Source organism: Salvelinus fontinalis, chromosome 31, assembly GCF_029448725.1.
Source record: "Salvelinus fontinalis isolate EN_2023a chromosome 31, ASM2944872v1, whole genome shotgun sequence".
Classification (NCBI taxonomy): Eukaryota; Metazoa; Chordata; class Actinopteri; order Salmoniformes; family Salmonidae; genus Salvelinus; species Salvelinus fontinalis.
The window spans coordinates 44,676,398-44,696,801 of NC_074695.1; the positions used below are offsets into that span (position 1 = coordinate 44,676,398).

The following is a 20,404-nucleotide window of genomic DNA, read 5'->3' on the forward strand; positions in this document are numbered from 1 at the left end:
TGTAAAACTGCCCCCCCCTCCCCATTACAAATGACGTCAATAGTCCTTAATTCGCTCGATAACGTTATGTAAAAAAATATTGTTTGGGCTAAATGTGGCAACAACATTTGGGCTATTTTTCAGGCCATGTCGTAGATGTTGAGTAGTCACTGGGCTAGAAAATGTGGCTAGACCTGGCAACCCTGCTCGTGAAGGCTCTAGAAACGTCGAAGGCGCGGTAGCTGCGTCACAGCGTCAGGTCCGATTCAGAGTCCGCGAGGTGTAGACAGGGTGGCCTTGCAGTGTGTGGATATACAATACACAGTTTTTGTAGTTTGCGCACACTTTTCTACAGTCCATTGAAACGAAATCCCCTTAAGGACCGTATTCTAAATTGAATTGTGTATCCCCAGGGAGACGGCGATCACAACGGTATTTGACATACAACAAGACATGTAAGTTTGTGAGGAATGGCGAGCGCGTGCTCCTGTACAATTTAGCCAGCAAAAGAACGCTAGCGCCAGTAGCTAGCTAACGTCGCTGGGTTCGTTATGCTGGGTTCGTTATGCTGCTAGCTACCTAGCATACCAACATGCTTTTGCGAAAGACGGGAGGAACACCTAGCGATGATAGGCCTTATTTCATAGCTATCTGTTAACTACCAAGCTAATTTACAATGCAAGTCAATGATTGCCAATGTCCATAATTTGATAACTAGCGCTAGCTACTAACGTTAACATTTACTCGTTTTCTGTTTACTCGGTCCCTTTTTGCTAATGGGAATTTTGCCCATTAGTTCGCCAGTTAACTAGTTAGTTTCTACTATCTAGCTACAGTAACGGAAGTTGGCTGGCTAGCTAACGCGTTAGTGTGGTCAAGTGCATGGCCCCGCATGGCGTGTGTGGTGTGCTTTCCTGACCATGTTTCAGTGAGCTAACGCTAGCTAACTAGCCAGGTAGTAAAACATTCTACAACTGATTTAACTTTTAACTAGCTAGATTAGTTAGCATATCGATCAGTCACCATGGGTTGGTCTTACCTACATAACTAGTTAGCTTACGTTAGCCACAGAACGGAAATCCCTTCACGAGATTTAACGTTCAAAGAGCTCTATCTAGCCTAAGTAGCTAGCCAGATTAAGAGGCTTTACAGCAAAATTATGCATCGTTCATTATTTCTATAACGAAATGTTTATTCATACCGTGCAAATGGCTAGATAATGTTTTGTTGCTCTCAACAAAATGAAAGATTTATCCTACTGCTGACTGTAGCTGTACGGAAGCCAAGCGAGATGGCTAACTTAGTTGGCTAATGATACATCATGCTCATTGTTGACTGTTCGTAATAGTAGATAACGCTACGTGCATTCGGAAAGTATTCAGGCACGTTGACTTTTTCCACATTTTATGTCACAGCCTTATTCTAAAATGGATGACACTTTTTTTCCTTCTCACCTGTACACACACTACCCCTTAATGACAAAGTTAAAACTTGTTTGTAAAAATGTTAGCAAATGTATTAAAAATAAAACCAGAAATACCATATTGACATAAGTATTCCGAACCTTTGCTATGAGACTCGAAATTGAGTTCAGCGGGGTCATGGAACCACCAAGATGGCCTAGCGTCGTTCGGGTTAGGGAGGGTTTGGCCGGTAGGGATATCCTTGTCTCAACGCGCACTAGCGACTCCTGTGGTGGGCCGGGCGCAGTGCACGCTGACCAGGTGGCTAGGTGTACTGTTTCCTCCACACATTGGTGCGGCTGGCTTCCGGGTTGGATGCGCGCTTGTGTTAAGAAGCAGTGCGGTTTGGTTGTCTTTCGGAGGACGCATGGCTCTCGACTTTCATCTCTCCCGAGCCCATAGCGATGAGACAAGACAGTAACTACTAACAATTGGATACCACGAAATTGGGGAGAAAAGGGGGATTAAAAAAATCATTCTTGAGCTGATTCTACAACTTCATTGGCATTCACCTGTGGTAAATTCAATTGATTGGCCATGATTTGGAAAAGCACACACCTGTCTATATAAGGTCTCACAGTTGACAATGTCTGTCAGAGCAAAAACCCAGCCACGAGGCCTAAGGAATTGTCCATAGAACTCAGAGACAAGATTGTGTCAAGGCACAGATCTGTAGGAGGGTCCCAAAAAATGTCTGCAGCATTGATGGTTCTTGGGGACCATCATTCTTAAATTAAAGAAGTTTGGAATCACCAAGACGCTTCCTAGAGCTGGCCGCCCGGCCAAACTGAGCAATCGGGAGAAGGACTTTGGTCAGGGAGGTGACCAAGAACCCGATGATCACTCTGACAGAGCTCCAAATAACCTTCCAGGACAACCATCTCTGCAGCACTCCACCAATCAGGCCTTTATGGTACTGTCCAGACAGAAGCCACTCCTCGGTAAAAGGCACATGACAGCCCGCTTGTAGTTTGCCAAAAGGCACTTAGACTCTCTGGTTGGATGAAACCATGATTGAACTCTTTGGCCTGAATGCCAAGTGTCACATCTGGAGGTAATCTGGCACCATCCCTAAGGTGAAGCATGGTGGTGGCAGCATCATGCTATGGGGATGTTTTTCAGCGGCAGGGACTGGGAGACTAGTCAGGATGAAGATGAACAAAGCAATGTACAGAGAGATCCTTGATGAAAACCTGCTCCAGAGCTCTCAGGACTTCAGACTGAGGGTGAAGGTTCAGCTTCCAGCAGAAGTGGCTTTGGGACAAGTCTCCAATGTCCTTGTGGCCCAGCCAGAGCCCGGACTGGTCGAACATCTTTGGATAGACGTGAAAATGGCTGTGCGGCAATGCTCCTCCTCCAACCTGACAGTGCTTGAGAGGATCTGCAGAGAAGAATGGGAGAAACTCCTCAAATACAGGTGTGCCAAGCTTGTAGTGTTATACCCAAGAAGAATCGAGGCTGTAATCACTGCCTAAAGTTCTTCAAAGTACTGAGTGCTTTGTCATTATGGGGTATTTTGTGTAGATTGAAGGGGGGACAAAAACAATTTAATCCATTCCAATAAGGCTGTAACATAACAAAGTGGGGGGGAAATCAAGTGGTCTGAATACTTGAATACTTTCCGAATGCACTGTAATTGGGGCTTTTCTAATCCAATAATCTAATTACAGAATCACATGAGAGCAGGAAGTAGTTAAATTAATGAAAAAATTAAATGTTTATAAATTATCACAGTTGAGTTTGCACAGGGAACTTTGCATATGTGATTGGTATGACATAATGTCCGTTTTGAAGAGCTATAGATGTTTCAATCAGCTTTGACATTGCATCAGTATTTTCCATCCTCTTTGGTATGATCAACGTGAATCTGTTGACAGCCGGGTTGCTTTTTAATAAATGCTCAGCCGTTTTCCATTTTGGAACCATCTTGCCTTTACTGTACTCGCAGCAAATTGATGCCTTATTGGCAACCTGATACACCTGTCTTTGACGGTGAGCCTTTGTGTCACAACTCGCAACTGTGTCCCACCTGCTCCATGCAGGTGCTTCACAGCTGTCTGTCCCCGCCTCCCACTGTTAGTATCACTGGGGTAGAAGTTACCCTTGGGTACAGCTGTAGGATCAGTGTAATGATTAGGGTGATTATAGATACAGTAACTTATGCTCTTCTGGTTATACTGAAGCCAACCATTCTGTCCTGCGCGGGGGGGGGGGGGTTCTCAATTCACAAAATATTATGGGGAACGTTGGCATTCATTGAGTTTCTTGATCTGTGTTTCCAGGCATCCAGCGACTGCTAAGTGGTATGACAGACGGGACTCCGTCTACATCGAGTTCTGCGTAGCGGACAGCAAGGATGTCAAGATCAATTTTGAGAAAGCAAAGTTTGCTTTCAGGTGAGTTATGACATCTGTCAATGGAGTTTAAAAGAAAAGGTTTGCTGGACTGCTCTAGGCATTTGAAAATCCCTCTAATTCAGTTTAAATATGTGCTCCGGGACTTTAGCAACTACTAAGTAGATTTTAACCCTCCCACTTTGGGCTGGATGTGTCACTGTGTAGTTCATACATCGGGGACCACTTTGGCTGAATTCTTTTCGCCCCTCCCTTTACCAGTTGTCTTGGAGGAACTGACCAAGTCAAACACGAGAATGAAGTAGACCTTTTCGAAGCCATTGATCAAAATGTGAGTCAATCACTTCATTACATTGTCATCCTGTCATCAGGACGAGGTACAGATTGCATGATGTATAAACTAACGGAACTTAATTTTGCGGGATGAAAGTGTTCATGTATCTCTTGTACACACACACACACACACACACAGGAATCCATGCACAAACGCACAGATCGGTCAGTGTTGTGCTGTTTGCGAAAAGCAGAACCTGGGAAGCCGTGGCTGAGGCTAACAAAAGAGAAGGCTAAGGTCAGTTCTAGTCTCTAATGTATTTGCCATATATAGTTAAATAAAAATTCTGTGCTTAAGTATTGGTTGATAATTGATTTCGGAACACGCTGAATTCTAAATGCATGTAAGGAGCTAGGAAGATGACCTCCAAACGAGCATCTGCAAGCCTTTTTGTCATACATGCTATCCCTCAACAGCTAACTTGGCTCAGCTTCGACTTTAACAACTGGAAAGACTGGGAGGACGATTCAGACCAGGAGCTAGGCAACTTCGATCGTTTCTCAGAGGTAGGAGATGGGGATATGGCGTTCAACACACAAGAAGCAATGGCTAAAGTAAGGGCCCTAGGGCAACTGGTGAACTTGCTCTTGATTGCTGTATGAACGGTTGGGCCAAGACTGTACAAATGAGTACATGGCAGCGTGATGATATTTGGCTCAGGCTGTTCTTTGTAATTCTGATTGCAGATGATGAACAACATGGGAGGGGAAGATGACCTACCTGATCTAGATGGTGCTGATGATGTAAGAGCTACTCTGTGGAGTTCATTCTCTTTTTCTCCGTTTCACTTTACCTGACTTTGTACAAAAACACAATGTCACGCTCTAGTCATGTGCCTCTTGTGTATGGGCTTGCTAATGACTGATCGGTCTCTTTGGAAGAATGTGTGGGGCACAATATGTTCAAACCTTAATTGCGACAGTCATATCAGCAAGTCACACTAAAATTTCCCCTTGTGGCGCCGTTGCCACTAGGTTTCTCCAGTTGGTTGCATCAGCCCATGATTTGGTTGCACTAGTTTGTCCTGCGGCGGCATGCAATAGAGAAAATGAGTAATCGTCTTTATAAAGATATTCAGTGCTTTATTAACCCTTCTCCTGCAATTTCTGTGGCCCCGTGGAAATCAAATTCATGTAAAAAAAGGGGGGGGAATCCATCATAATCCCTGTTTAAGATATGTTTTTTTTGAGTGGGCTACGTCTATATCGCTCTTCGGCATCTGCCATGGTGACACTGCGAAAATCGTCCTTCTCACAAAGCGTCCAAATCTTCCAGTTTGACCAACAAACTATTATGATCCTTCTGTGGAAAGATGACTTTCACTGAGTCACGGGACTTGTCTGAGGTCAGTACAACTTCTGATGCCAATTTTCTGTGTGTATCGTTCAAACAATTTTGCCTACACACTACGAACACGTACATGCGGTTGTTTTGCTCTAGGACAACCATAAGGCTCACAAGACTAGTCTGAAGATCCCTAGTACCAGTTTAAAAAATGAATGGAAGTACAGTACCTTCGGAAAGTATTCAGACCCTTTGGCTTTTTCCCAGATTTTGTTACGTTACAGCCTTATTCTAAAATGGATGAAATAAAACATTTTCCTCGGCAATCTACACACAATACCCCATAATCAAAGAGCAAAAACGGGTATTTATGTTTTCATTTCTAAGTATTCAGAACCTTTGCTATGAAACTCGAAATTGAGCACAGGTTCATCCTGTTTGGAGCCATCTTTGGTAAATTCAATTGATTGGACATGATTTGGAAAGGCACACACCTGTCTATATAAGGTCCCACAGTTGACAGTCCATGTCAGAGCAGAAATCAAGCCATGAGGTTGAAGGAATTGTTCAAAGAGCTCTTGAGACAGGATTGTGTTGAGGCACAGATCTGGGGAAGGGTAACAGAAAAATTCTGCAACATTGAAGGTCCCCAAGAACACAGTGGCCTCCATTCTTAAATGGAAGGAGTTTGGAACCCACCAAGACTCACCCGAGAGCTGGCTGCCCGGCCAAATTGAGCAATCGGAGGAGAAGGGCCTTGGTCAGGGAGGTGACCAAGAACCCGATGTTAACTCTGACAGAGCTTTAAAGTTCCTATGTGGAGATGGGAGAACCTTCCAGAAGGACACCATCTCTGTAGCACTCCACCAATCAGGCCTTTATGGTAGTGGCCAGACGGAAGCCACTCCTCAGTAAAAGGCACATGACAACCCGCTTGGAGTTTGCCAGACGGTACCTAAGACTCTCAGACCATGAGAAACAAGACTCTCTGGTCTGCTGAAACCAAGATTGAACTGTTTGGCTTGAATGCCAAGTCTCACGTCTGGAGGAAACCTGGCACCATCCCTACGGTGAAGCATGGTGGTGGCAGCAGTATGCTGTGAGCATGTTTTTCAGCGGCAGGGACCGAGTAACTAGTCAGGATTGAGGCGAAGATGAACGGAGCAAAGTATTATTGGAGGACCAAAAAAAGCCGATACCGGTTAATCAGACGATTTTTATTTGTAATAATGACAATTACAACAATACTGAATGAACACTTATTTTAACTTAATCATCAATAAAATCAATTTAGCCTCAAATAGATACTTGAAACATGTTCAATTTGGTTTAAATAATGCAAAAACAAAGTGCTGGAGAAGAAAGTAAAAGTGCAATATGTGCCATGTAAGAAAGCTAACGTTAAAGTTCCTTGCTCAGAACATGAGAACATATGAAAGCTGGTGGTTCCTTTAAACATGAGTCTTCAATTTTCCCAGGTAAGAAGTTTTAGATTGTAGTTATTATAGGAATTATAGGACTATTTCTCTCTATACCATTTGTATTTCATATACCTTTGCCTATTGGATGTTCTTATAGGCACTTTAGTATTGCCAGTGTAACAGTATAGCTTCCATCCCTCTCCTCGCCGCTACCTAGGCTCGAACCAGGAACACATCGACAACAGCCACCCTCGAAGCAGCGTTACCCATGCAGAGCAAGGGCAACAACTACTCCAAGTCTCAGAGCGAGTGACGTTTGAAACGCTGTTAGCGCGCAACCCGCTAACTAGCTAGCTATTTCACATCGGTTACACCAGCCTAATCTCGGGAGTTGATAGGCTTGAAGTCATAAACAGTGCAATGCTTGAACCATTGCGAAGAGCTGCTGGCAAAACGCACGAAAGTGCTGTTTGAATGAATGCTTACGAGCCTGCTGGTGCCTACCATCGCTCAGTCAGACTGCTATATCAAATCATAGACTTAATTATAACATAACACACAGAAATACGAGCCTTAGGTCATTAATATGGTCGAATACGGAAACTCATCACGAAAACAAAACGTTTATTCTTTCAGTGAAATACGGAACCGTTCCGTATTTTATCTAACGGGTGGCATCCATAAGTCTAAATATTCCTGTTACATTGCACAACTTTCAATGTTATGTCATAATTACTTAAAATTCTGACAAATTAGTTCAACGAGCCAGGCGGCCCAAACTGTTGCATATACCCTGACTCTGCGTGCAATGAACGCAAGAGAAGTGACACAATTTCACCTGGTTAATATTGCCTGCTAACCTGGATTTCTTTTAGCTAAATATGCAGGTTTAAAAAATATATACTTCTGTGTATTGATTTTAAGAAAGGCATGGTAGGTACACGACAGCCCTTTTTCGCGAATGCGCACTGCATCGATTATATGCAACGCAGGACACGCTAGATAAACTAGTAATATCATCAACCATGTGTAGTTATAACTAGTGATTATGATTGATTGTTTTTTATAAGTTTAATGCTAGCTAGCAACTTACCATGGCTTCTTACTGCATTCGCGTAACAGGCGGGCTCCTCGTGAGGCAGGTGGTTAGAGCGTTGGACTAGTTAACCGTAAGGTAGCAAGATTGAATCCCAGAGCTGACAAGGTAAAAATCTGTCGTTCTGCCCCTGAACAAGGCAGGTAACCCACCGTTCCTAGGCCGTCATTGAAAATAAGAATGTGTTCTTAACTGACTTGCCTACTTAAATAAAGGCGCACATTTTTTTTGTTGTTGCAAAATCGGCCTCCAAAATTATCTATTTCCGATTGTTATGAAAACTTGAAATCGGCCATTCCGATTAATCGGTCGACCTCTAGTGACAACCGTATAACACGGGATAGCTGTTTCCCCCGCAATTGGATTTTTAAATGTTATACAATCAGAAGAGATTCTCCCAGAGCATTTTTTTCTTCTTCCCGGGAAAGGCAGTGAGTGGCCCACTTGGCCATGGCAGATCATTTCATTGCAGGATTCATGAAGATAATGCTCTTAACTTGTTTTTGAGCAAATCATGGTTTTAACTGCTTAGAAAAATAGGAAGTTTTGCATGAGGTGACCATGTAGAATGTGCAGCTCGCATCCCTACGACCAATTACAAATTGAACATCCACAGCCAAGTCAACGGGTCGCAAAATGCGACTAAATTGTCAGCCAGGAGCCCTTTCATATGCAACTTCTCATGCTTATTTCTATTCCTGTTTAGGATGAGTCTGCAGATAGTGACGATGAAAGTAAGTGAACGGTTTTCTCATCAGACACTGTGATTTCTAATAATTTTTATACTCTGACATCCCTTAACCCAGAAATGTTAAGTGCTATCCGAAGTATATTGTTGTTTTTATCACATAGCTATTTATTTGCTTTCCATTATTAATTATTATTTTTTCCCAGAAATGCCTGATTTGGAATGAAAAACCTCAAACCTGGACGAGGGATGGAAGGAAGAATCAAACTATCTTGAAATTGAAGACAAAAATCTGTACAGATATGAGTCGGTAGCCATGTTTAAATCCATAGCCTCTGCTCCAGAGCTAATTTCCAATCAGTCCACTTAAGGTTGATATGCATAGTGTTGTACAGAGTAGCAGTCTCCACTTCCATTTGCAGTGCTGCACTCTTGGCGTGTCCTGTTTTACTATTATTAGATTAAGCATTCATGATTTGTTACGGATGTACTGTATAGTCATCCTCAACCTAGAAAGCAATACATGTGAAGAGATTGTCAAATGTAATGAAAAGTAATTAAACATCTGTTTTATCCTCCCCCACAAGGTTCTGTGGTAAGTTAGTTGAGCAGTGTACCAGAACAGTTGAACATTTTCTGTTTTGTTCCCACTTGTGAGCCTCCCCTGTGGCATATAGATATTGATCAGAGAAACAGTTCCATGTTTCAGTAGCTTAGCCTTTAAGCTTACATGTTTCCCTTTCTTCCTCACCTGTTATGTCGCAAACAGTGTATCAATGTTATGTTCATTTAGATTTTAAATGTTCTGGAATTCATTACAGGCATCTGACTTGACATGTTGCTCCCCACTATCAATTTTTTTATTTGACTAATCCTGTATTACTATTTGCGATCCAACAGCAGTTTAGTTATTCATCACACATTTACACAGGAATAGAGCACACACATTCCTATCTGTTTAGGCCTTTGTAAACATCTGGATTTGTCTTGTACCCTAAAGAATATTCCATCTGTTTAGAGTTATGGCAGTTAAAATACCCCTTGTGTGGGGAGGGGGTTGTAGATATGAGATGGTAAACTTGTATAATGACCAAATTATATTTGCACTGTCAAGAAAATGTAAGTCGGGGGAGACGAATATAAGCGTCGTTATTGGTGTGTATGTCAACGTGTCAGGTTATCACAGGCTGAAGAACTTAAATTGATGTTGAATTGCAGTGGATTTTTTTTATTTTATTGTCTACGTCTTTTTAATAAACTAAGACTCATGTTTCACACGGTGTGTGTGTTTGAAGACAGTCTATGCGTGTCAAAGCAGTTTTAGAGTACGGTTTTCAGTGGGGTGCGACATGGCTACTGAAATACATGAATCACTGTTTTTCCAAAACAATTTACCAAGAACAGGCTACTGTATAAAGCTGTATGCCTCAACCTCCAGACATATTTGGACAGCTGCTTGCTGAAGAAGGAAAATAAATATCCTAGAAATAATTCTGCTCCATGTTCAATATCTATCACCAATAACGTTATGAGCGATTGGGCGGCCATACACCTGTGCTTGGGTGTGCGCTTGTCTCCCCCCCCCCCCCCCAACCTTGCACGTTTAAATAGGCTACAATAGCCTGGACTAATTAAGCAAAAAGGCACAAGGGGGTGTGGAATATTGGTGATATACCATGGCTAAGGGCTGTTCTTAAGCACAACGCGGAGTGCCTGGAAATAGCCCTTAACCATTGTATATTAGCCATATACAACAAACAGCTGAGGTGCCTTATTGCTATTATAAACTACTTACCAATGTAATTGGAGCAGTAAAAATAAATGTTTTGTCAGCCAATCAGCACTCGGGGCTCGAAACACCCAGTTTATAATCAACATTTGAGGATATATTGTATCGTTTGTTATCCTCCATTCTTTCATGGTGAAATGATGGAGAGGAGAGTGACATGTCTGAGCAGCGGATGACCACCGGGTATAGGGGATGGGGAGGCTGAAAGATGGCCACCGAGAACTATTTTTATCTGTACAACAAGCATTAAATGTCAAAGTACATATACAATCAGTATCTGTAATTAATTACACTAAAATGAGAACAGGGCTATATATATGTATATTTTTTAAAGCATACTGCGTTCAGTTCTGGTGTGATGGGTGAAAAGTGTCACTAAAAATATATAAATGTACATACAATTATTTCAATTTATGTAGGTTTATTAAAGCTGCAATATGTAACTTGAGGGACGACTAAATTCATGTGAGTTGTATATATGTAATTCTCATTGAAAACAAGTCTAAGTGTGTGTTAGTAAATTCACTCTGGCCATCTAATCAGATTTCAGAGCAATCATCTGACACGCAGAATAATTGATGCAATCAATCAAGTTTGCAGACGACACAACAGTAGTTGGCTTGATTACCAAACAACGACGAGACAGCCTACAGGGAGGAGGTGAAGGCACTCGGAGTGTGGTTTCAGGTAAACAACCTCTCACTCAACGTCAACAAAACAAAAGAGATGATCGTGGATTTCAAGAAACAGCAGAGGGAGCACCCCCTATCCACATCGAAGGGACAGCAGTGGAGAAGGTGGAAAGTTCCTTGGCGAACACATCACAGACAAACTGAAATGGTCCACCCACAGACAGTGTGGTGAAGAAGGAGCAACAGCGCCTCTCCAACCTCAGGAGGCTGAAGAAATGTGGCTTGTCACCCAAAACCCTGACAAACCTTTACAGATGCACAATCAAGAGCATCCTGTCGGGCTGTATCACAGCCTGGTATGGCAACTGCACCGCACTCAACCGCAAGGCTCTCCAGAGGGTGGTGCGGTCTGCACAACGCATCACCGGGGGCAAACTACCTGCCCTCCATGACACCTACAGCACCCGATGTCACAGGAAGGCCAAAAAGATCATCAAGTAGGGTTGCAGAGGGTCGGAATCTTTCCGGAAAATGGGAAGTAAAGCCCGAGAATTTGAGGAATTTTGCTTAAATTCATCAAAAAAGTTAGCTTATAACAGTGAACCTTTTTTTTGTGGGATACACATAAAGCAATTCTAGGTCTTGTGGCATATTTTGGTTAAACTATCCCCAATTCAATGGAATTACAACCCTCTGCATGCACAGTGAATTCTTCCATCATGTGCAGTGCAGTCTTCCATCACATGTACAGCTGATTCTCAAGATCTTGCACACTAATGAGATGCTATTGAGCCCACACTACTATACTGTCTGAGCCAAGGACAACATGCTTTCTGGTAAGTTTTGATTACAATACTGGGTGGGGTGAATATATTTTATTTGACATACATGATTTTTTGTTAACTAGTAAATAGTAGCCTACAACAACGTGTGTTTCAATCATTTCTAACTTAACAATTTCTGCAAGTTAGTTTTTGCTACCATGTGGGTTTTAGCTTGCTTGAGCCTGCTAACTGAGGAGTTTTAATTCCCCTGTTCCCATACATGTTTCTTTAAAAAAAGAAAAATGTATCTTACAAAGGAGTTGTTTAATCTAACTGCTTAACTATTAATCTGTACATGGAATTGTATCTGTTTTTTTTTTCAATTTTTCTCCCCTAATCTTTACAGGAAATTGCTACGGGCACTATCTGATGTGTAGAGACATTTCGCTGCAGCTAATGTAGAAGGAAAGGCTGTGTACATTTGCAAATACTGTGCCAAATCATATGTGAAGAATGCAACAAAAATGCAGAATCATCTGGCCAAGTGCATAAAGTTCCCTCAACGCTCACAACAAGCAACCTCTGACAAAAGTCCCTCTATTTCTATTCGAGGTGTAAATGATGAATCAGACACCTTATCGATAGCAACAGCTCATGGTCCTCCTGAAATCAGAAGTTTTTTTGACTCAATGAAGGAACGTAGTCAGAGAAATGCTGATGAATGTCTTGCTCGAGCTGTGTATGCAACTGGTTCACCTCTGATGCTCACAGGCAATGTGCATTGGAAGAGATTTCTGAATGTTCTTCGCGCAGCATACAACCCTCCAACCAGACATGCTGTATCTACTCATTTGCTGGATGCAGAGTTCAACAGAGTTCAAGTGAAGGTCAAGCAAATCATAGAGAAAGCAGACTATTGCAATCATCTCTGATGGGTGGTCGAATGTTCGTGGGCAAGGAATAATTAACCACATCATCTCCACACCTCAACCAGTATTCTACAAGAGCACAGACACAAGGGACAACAGACACACCGGTCTCTACATTGCAGATGAGCTGAAGGCAGTCATTCATGACCTTGGACCACAGAAGGTATTTGCACTGGTGACAGACAATGCTGCAAACCTGATGGCTGCTTGGTCTAAAGTGGAGGAGTCCTACCCTCACATCACACCCATTGGCTGTGCTGCTCATGCATTGAATCTGCTCTTCAAGGACATCATGGCACTGAAAACAATGGATACACTCTACAAGAGAGCCAAGTAAATGGTTAGGTATGTGAAGGGTCATCAAGTTATTGCAGCAATCTACCTCAACAAGCAAAGTGAGAAGAATAAGAGCACCAGATTGAAGCTGCCCAGCAACACCCATTGGGGTGGTGGTGTTGTCATGTTTGACAGTCTCCTGGAGGGGAAGGAGTCTTCAAGAAATGTCCATATCACAGTCTGCCGATATGGACAGCCCCATCAAAAGGATCCTCCTGGATGATGTATTTTGGGAGAGAGTGGTAAGCAGCCTGAAACTCCTGAAAACTATAGCAGTAGCCATTGCACGGATTGAGGGAGACAATGCCATCCTGTCTGATGTTCAGACTCTGCTTGCAGATGTAAGAGAAGAAATCCGTACTGTCCTGCCCACTTCACTGTTGCTGCAAGCAGAGGAAACTGCAGTTCTGAAATGCATCATAAAGTGTGAAGACTGAAGTCCATACACGCAGCAGCGTACATGTTGGACCCCAAGTATGCTGGCAAGAGCATCCTGTCTGGTGCAGAGATCAACAAGGCCTATAGTGTCATCAATACCGTGTCTCGCCACATTGGCCTGGATGAGGGCAAGGTTCTTGGCAGTCTGGCGAAGTACACTTCCAAGCATAGGCTTTGGGATGGAGATGCAAGATGGCAGTCGTGCCAACATATCTCATCAGCCACCCGGTGGAAGGGACTTTGTGGATCTGAGGCTCTTTCCCCTGTTGCCTCCATCATCCTCCAAATCCCACCAACATCAGCCGCCTCAGAGCGCAAATGGTCCTTTTTTGGGAACACACACACCAAAGCATGCAACGGGCTGGGCTGACCAATACAAGGATTGAAGAATTGGTGGCCATCCGGACAAGGTTGGACAACAAGCCATCCTCAACAAGGTTGGAAAGTGAGTGAAGATGAGGCCTCAGAGTCTGATGTTCAAGAAGTGGACATTGAGCAGGTCCAGGGAGAAGACATGGAATCCTGAGAGGAACACAACCAAAGCTTTAGTTTCTACACTATCATTTTACAGATGTATGTTGAAAAAGTTTTGGGGAGATGCGATGGATCATTGGGGATCATTCAATATTCCCTTTTGTTGTTCAGTGAAATCATCCCATGTGAAGAGTCAACTCATTTAATTAAAGTTCAATTCGTAACTAAATTGTTGTTTTTATGTCTATTGGAAGGATTTAATCGTTTGCAATTATGTCTACTTATGATAAGGTAAAAGGTTTATATATCTGTCTCCATATGATATGGTAAATATATCCAATGCAAAAAACATCTATATTTAAATGATATTAATATTAATTTGCATATATTTCCGTTAATTCCCACGGAAAGTTTCCACCTCTGAATATTCCCCAAAATGTGCAACCCTATCAAGGACAACAACAACCTGAGCCAATGCCTGTTCACCCCGCTACCATCCAGAAGGCGAGGTCAGTACAGGTGTATTAAAGCCGGGACCGAGAGACAAAAAAACAGCTTCTATCTCAACGCCATCAGACTGCTAAACAGCAATCAGTAACTCAGAGAGGCTGCTGCCTACATTGAGACCCAATCACTGGCCACTTTAATAAATGGATCACTAGTCACTTTAAATAATGCCACTTTAATGTTTATATATCTTACATTACTCATATATGTACAAACTGTATTTTATACCATCTATTGCACATTGCCTATGCCCCTCATCCATATACATATATGTTCATATTCTCATTCACCTCTTTAGATATGTGTGTATTAGGTAGTTGGGGAATTGTTAGATTACTTGTTAGATATTACTGCACTGTCGGAACTAGAAGCACAAGCATTTCGCTACACTCTCATTAACATCTGCTAACCATGTGTATGTGACCAATAAAAATGTGATTTGATTTGAGAACACGCAACACCCGTTGAATATGACAGGTGTCAGTAAAAGTCGGCAAGAAAACGGAATTGAATTGTTGCTAGCAGCAGTTAGTCACCATTGTTCTAGATAACATGAAAACAGCTTAACCAGCTCTGCTAGGGCAAGTAAAATGGTCATAGTGAGGTGTTCTCTCATTTGTATCTGGAAGTAGCTAGCCAACGTAGCTTGGGTGCTCAACTGCTGTTGTGAGGTCAGAATGCTCGGATCAAACCTACAACCCTACTCCTCAGACAAGAGTGTGATCTGAACGCTCTGAGAGTGAAACACTCTGAATTTACAAATGGACAATGTGACAACTCTCGGAATTTACCAACGGACAATCTGACAGCACTCTGAATTTACGAACGCCCAATATACAAACACACCCTAAGAAGCGGTTGATGTGTTCAATGTGAGCTATTTTTATGCTTCCCTTGTTTAAGTTTCGATTTAGCTTCTTTTACTTTCGGTTTTGTACACCAGCTGAAAATACAATACTTTTTTGGTTATGGAAAATATATTTCACTGCGGTTTAGATGGTACAATGATTCTCTACACTATACTTCCTTGTTTTGTCACATTAACAGAAATCAGGCGAACTATTAGAGTTTTAGCAACCAGGAAATGGCGGATTGATTTCTGCATAGTGCATCTTTCAACGACAAACTCCCATCTCAATACTATCTCATCATCACTTCCTGTTGCATTCTGACCAGACACACTTTGCGCTCTAATGATTCCGAGGGAGACATCCCGTCGGGTCCTAGAGCCGCTATTTGTATCTCGGTAATGAATGAGAGTAATTAAATAGTAATTAAATAGTTTAGGAACGATTAGGAAGTGTGAGACAAGAGGAGAGGAGGTAGTGGGTTGAAAAGGGTTCAACAATGAAGGGGATAATGTGAAATGGCTTAATGAGAAAGCAATAGTTATCGATTCAAAATCATATTCTTGAGTACAGTCTTTCTTTTGAGTAACAATATTATGGTATTTGTTTTATGCTTTTCTTGAATGTGCCCATTTTATTGTGAAATGAAACTCTGGCAAAACTGAAGATTAAATACAGTGCATTTGGAAAGTATTCAGACGCCTTAACTTTTTTCACATTTTGTTACGTTACAGCCTAGTTCTAAAATTGATTTTTTTTTTTTATCCCTCAATCTACACACAATAACCCATAATGACAAAATCAAAACAGGTTTTTAGAAATTTCTGCAAATGTATTAAAGTAAATATCATTTTTTCATACGTTTTGAGACCCTTTACTCAGTACTTTGTTGAATGACCTTTGGCAGCGATAACAGCCTTGAGTCTTCTTGGGTATGACACTACAAGCTTGGGACACCTGTATTTGGGGAGTTTCTCCCATTCTCCTCTGCAGATCCTCTCAAGCTCTGTCAGGTTGGATGAGGAGCGTCGCTGCACAGCTTTTTTCAGGTCTCTACAGAGATGTTAGATCGGGTTCAAGTCTGGACTCTGGCTGGGCGACTCGAGGACATTCAGAGACTTGTCCCGAAGCCACTACTGCGTTGTCTGTGTGCTTAGGGTCATTGTCCTGTTGGAAGGTGAACCTTTGCCCCAGTCTGAGTTCTTGAGCGCTCTGGAGCAGGTTTTCATCAAGGATTTCTGTACTTTGCACCGTTCAGCTTTTCCTCGATCCTGATTAGTCTCCCAGTCCCTGCCACTGGAAAACATCCCCACAGCATGCTGCTGCCACCACCATGCTTCACCGTAGGAATGTGCCAGGTTTCCTCCAGACGTGATGCGTGGCATTCAGGCCAAAGTGTTCAATATCTTTGTTTCATCCGACCAGGGAATCTTGTTTCACATGGTCTAAGAGTCCTTTAGGTGCCTTTTTGCAAATTACAAGCGAGCTGTCATGTACCTTTTACTGAGGAGTGGCTTCCGTCTGGCCACTCCACCGTAAAGGCCTGATTGGTGGAGTGCTGCAGAGATGGTTGTCCTTCTGGAAGGTTCTCCCATCTCCATAGAGGAACTCTGGAGCTCTGTCAGAGTGACCATTAGGTTCTTTGCGACCTCTCTGACCAAGGCCCTTCTCCCCCGATTGCACAGTTTGGCCAGGTGGCCAGCTCTAGGAAGAGTCTTGGTGGTTCCAAACTTCTTGTATTTAAGAATGACGGAGGCCAATGTGTTCTTGAGGACGTTCGATGCTGCAGAAATGTTTTGGTACCCTTCTACAGATCTGTGCCTCAACACAATCTTGTCACGGCGCTATAAGAAAGATGCCTTCTACCTCTTGGCTTGGTGTTTCCTCTGAAATGCACTGTCAACTGTGGGACCTTATATAGACAGGTGTGTGCCTTTCCAAATTATGTCCAATCAATTGAATTTACCCCAGGTGGACTCCAATGAAGTCGTAGAAACATCTCAAGGATGATCAATGGAAACGGGATACACCTGAGCTCAATTTCGAGTCTCACAGCAAAGGGTCTGAATACTTAAGTATTTCTGTTTTATTTTTATACTTTTGCAAAAAAAAATCTAAAAACCTGTTTTCACTTTGTCATTATGGGGTATTGTGTGTAGATTGATGAGGAAAATTGTTTCTTTCATAAATTTTAGAATAAGGCTGTAACGTAACAAAATGTGGAAAATGTCAAGTGGTCTGAATACTTTCCAAATGCACTTTATATTATGTGGTGTCACTTGTTGTGTCCTAAAGGGCAGGTTTTTGCTGCAGGATTGGATAGTCTTTATAAAAGTTCAATGATGTTTTGCACAATGATAGTGTGTGTGCCTGTTCAAAAGTAGGCCACTGTAGAACACACTTCCAAGAATTATCCAGGTGCAGGGTTCAACAAATGTCATATGAAATGAATAGAAACACCTGCACACAGTTATGTTACCATGAATTTTATCGCACTAAAATAAATTAATGAAAGTCTAGAATGTAGGTTGTTCTATTCCTTTAATATAATCTATGTTCTCATTCTGGAAATTTGCCTAATTCATTATAAGAGATGTAGTAGCCTATACCACAATATTGCAAAATTAAAACATTAGTTTCATTAAAAGGGATTTACTTTGGGATTTTGGCAATGAAGCCCTGTATCTACTTCCCAATAGTCAGATGAACTCATGGATACCATTATGTCTCTGCATCCAGTATGAAGGAAGTTAGAGGTACTTTCGTGAGCCAATGCTAACTAGCGTTAGCGCAACCACTGAAGTCTGTGGCATCTACTAGCATGCTAGCTGATACCATAGACCTCCAGTCATTGCGCTAATGTTAGTTAGCAATTGCACTAACTCTCGTTAGAAACTCCCTTCAAACTGCACGAAGATACATACAAAATGTTATTTGTGAGTTCATCTGATCCTAGTGAAGTAGATAATGGGCTTCATTGCCAAAATCCCGAAGTATCCCTTTAACAGAATCGTTTACCGTGAAACGTTAGACTTTAAAACAATGTAACAGGAAATTAATAGGTTAAAATTGTGGCAGTGTATAAGTATATTAAAAGTAGCAGAGCAGCACACATATGCACTACACTGAATTTGCAGGCCTTCAAGACAAGAACCATATGACGTGAGAGACCATATCCCTACTTTGTAGTGGGCTATCTTTATAAAAAAAATGGCACAAACTAATATCATGATGTCTATACTCGAGACATTCAAGTTTCAACTTTATTTCTCCCAGAGGGCAATTTGTTTTGAAGCAGGTGAGCACTAGACATAAAAAAACATTAAAATCCACATGGATCTGAATGATGGTAAAATGAAGATGTCACAGCGGTCCACCCTTTAAATTCATGCAAAGGAAGCTTCAATCCAGTTGTAGGAGTAACATGTTTCTCCAGACAAAAACGTCAAATGTAGATGGTTTGAGTGCTGCTGAAATTTGTTTTGCATGTAGCTGAAGGTTTCAGGTCATGCACTTTTAGCTTGGAAAATGCTCCAAATGGTCACTGATGACAGTGAAATGTGTGGAAATGTGTGAGATGACAGGCCAAATACATTTGTAATCCGAAATAACACTGTGATAACTCACCCTATATTTTCAGTATCAGTAGGTTATGTATATACTGTGTCTAGTATTAGACCAAATATACTTATCTAACTCGGTTTCCCATACTCATTTGTGTTTATACTCAAATTCATACGTACTTTTAATTACATTGTATTGATCCATACCTTAATTTTTGTTTGTAGCCTAAGTACATCAGATGACAAGTGTAATTTTATGATAGTTCGGCGGTAGGACCCTGAGCTCACCAGGCTGCACGTAGTGTGTACCCATTCACTTCCTCTTGCGGCTCGATGTCTTTCTCTTCTGTAATCATGGCTGCGCTCAAACACCAGCCATGTTTGCTAATTTGAAACCCAAAGGTTAGCGAAAACCTGTTTATTATTTACATCGCCTGTACCGTCTTCAACCATATTTGTTCAATCGGAGGATCAAAGGCATCGGTGCCTTTGAAATCCAAGGATTACAAGGTTAGGCAGTTTTAATAAAATTTTATGGCGAAAACTTTTGTGTGTGAGGATGATGCTGTCTCGCAATTTCTAAGGCAACTAACGTTAACGTTACAGCTAAAACAATGTGTATTACCTTGCTAACAAAAGAGCATCCAAAATGATCAGTAACGTAAACAAGAATGAGAATCCAAGACGGCCTACTATGTTTCGATTCTCCATAAGTTTTATTAGCGAATGTAGCTAGCTACCCGCTGTGACTTATTAGCTAACTAGTTTTACACTACGGTGTTAACTTCAGTTGCTGATTATTGTAAATAACCTTTAATTTAGCGGTATCGATGTGTCGAATGTTGAAACAACCAGCAAATTCTAGAATGTAAACCCGATTGTATTAAATGTAACTAGCTAGCTATATCTCACCTCACGACATCCTTGGAGGATTGTTTTTGTTGCAGAGAAATACATGAAATCAGATGTTAACTGCGCGCGGTGTTGCTAACCAGATAGGCCTATCTCGCTGGTTGGAAATGACGTTATTTAATTAGCTTTAGCCACTTATCTACTAGCGAGTTTTGAATTAAAGTTCATTTGAAAATATGTAGATACTGTTGTACACAAATTAAGTAACGATAGCTAGTCAATATATCGACAATACCAAAACGTAACATGCTTAATGCAACTGCTCGAGCAATTTTGTTATTGAATTTCACTAACATTACAAGCCCTACTAAGCCCTTTTTGTTTCCGTTGTTGACCGTTTGATAAGCAACTGGATAACGTTAGCCACTGTAGCTAGATGGTTTAGCTATATTGAGCTAGCTAACCAGCGAACATTAAATGAATGAACTTCAACTGGACACGTCAAATAGCTAATGTTATCATGAAATAAATGTACAACAATAGTTTTTATTAAACATAGCCACAGTGAGAAACCAAATGTTGATTTTTTTTTATCAGAGGGCTACATTTTGATTTATGTCGATGAACACTTAGCTAGCTCCACAGATCATCGA

At 41.6% G+C, this 20,404-nt stretch overlaps 1 protein-coding gene across 2 annotated transcripts; it reads left to right on the top strand.

Moving 5' to 3' along the window:
• The first annotated feature begins 211 nt into the window (after nucleotides 1–211).
• LOC129830369 (prostaglandin E synthase 3-like) lies at nucleotides 212–9,894 on the top strand. Of its 2 annotated transcripts, none has more exons than XM_055892895.1 (8): nucleotides 212–434; nucleotides 3,725–3,838; nucleotides 4,058–4,127; nucleotides 4,269–4,367; nucleotides 4,547–4,684; nucleotides 4,817–4,873; nucleotides 8,638–8,665; nucleotides 8,826–9,894. In XM_055892895.1, coding segments are annotated over exons 1-8 (528 nt in total). In that variant the 5' UTR covers nucleotides 212–432; the 3' UTR covers nucleotides 8,846–9,894. The 2 variants fall into 2 exon arrangements, with proteins under 2 accessions (XP_055748870.1, XP_055748871.1); XM_055892896.1 differs by having other exon boundaries at nucleotides 4,547–4,636.
• The last annotated feature ends 10,510 nt before the right edge of the window (nucleotides 9,895–20,404 follow it).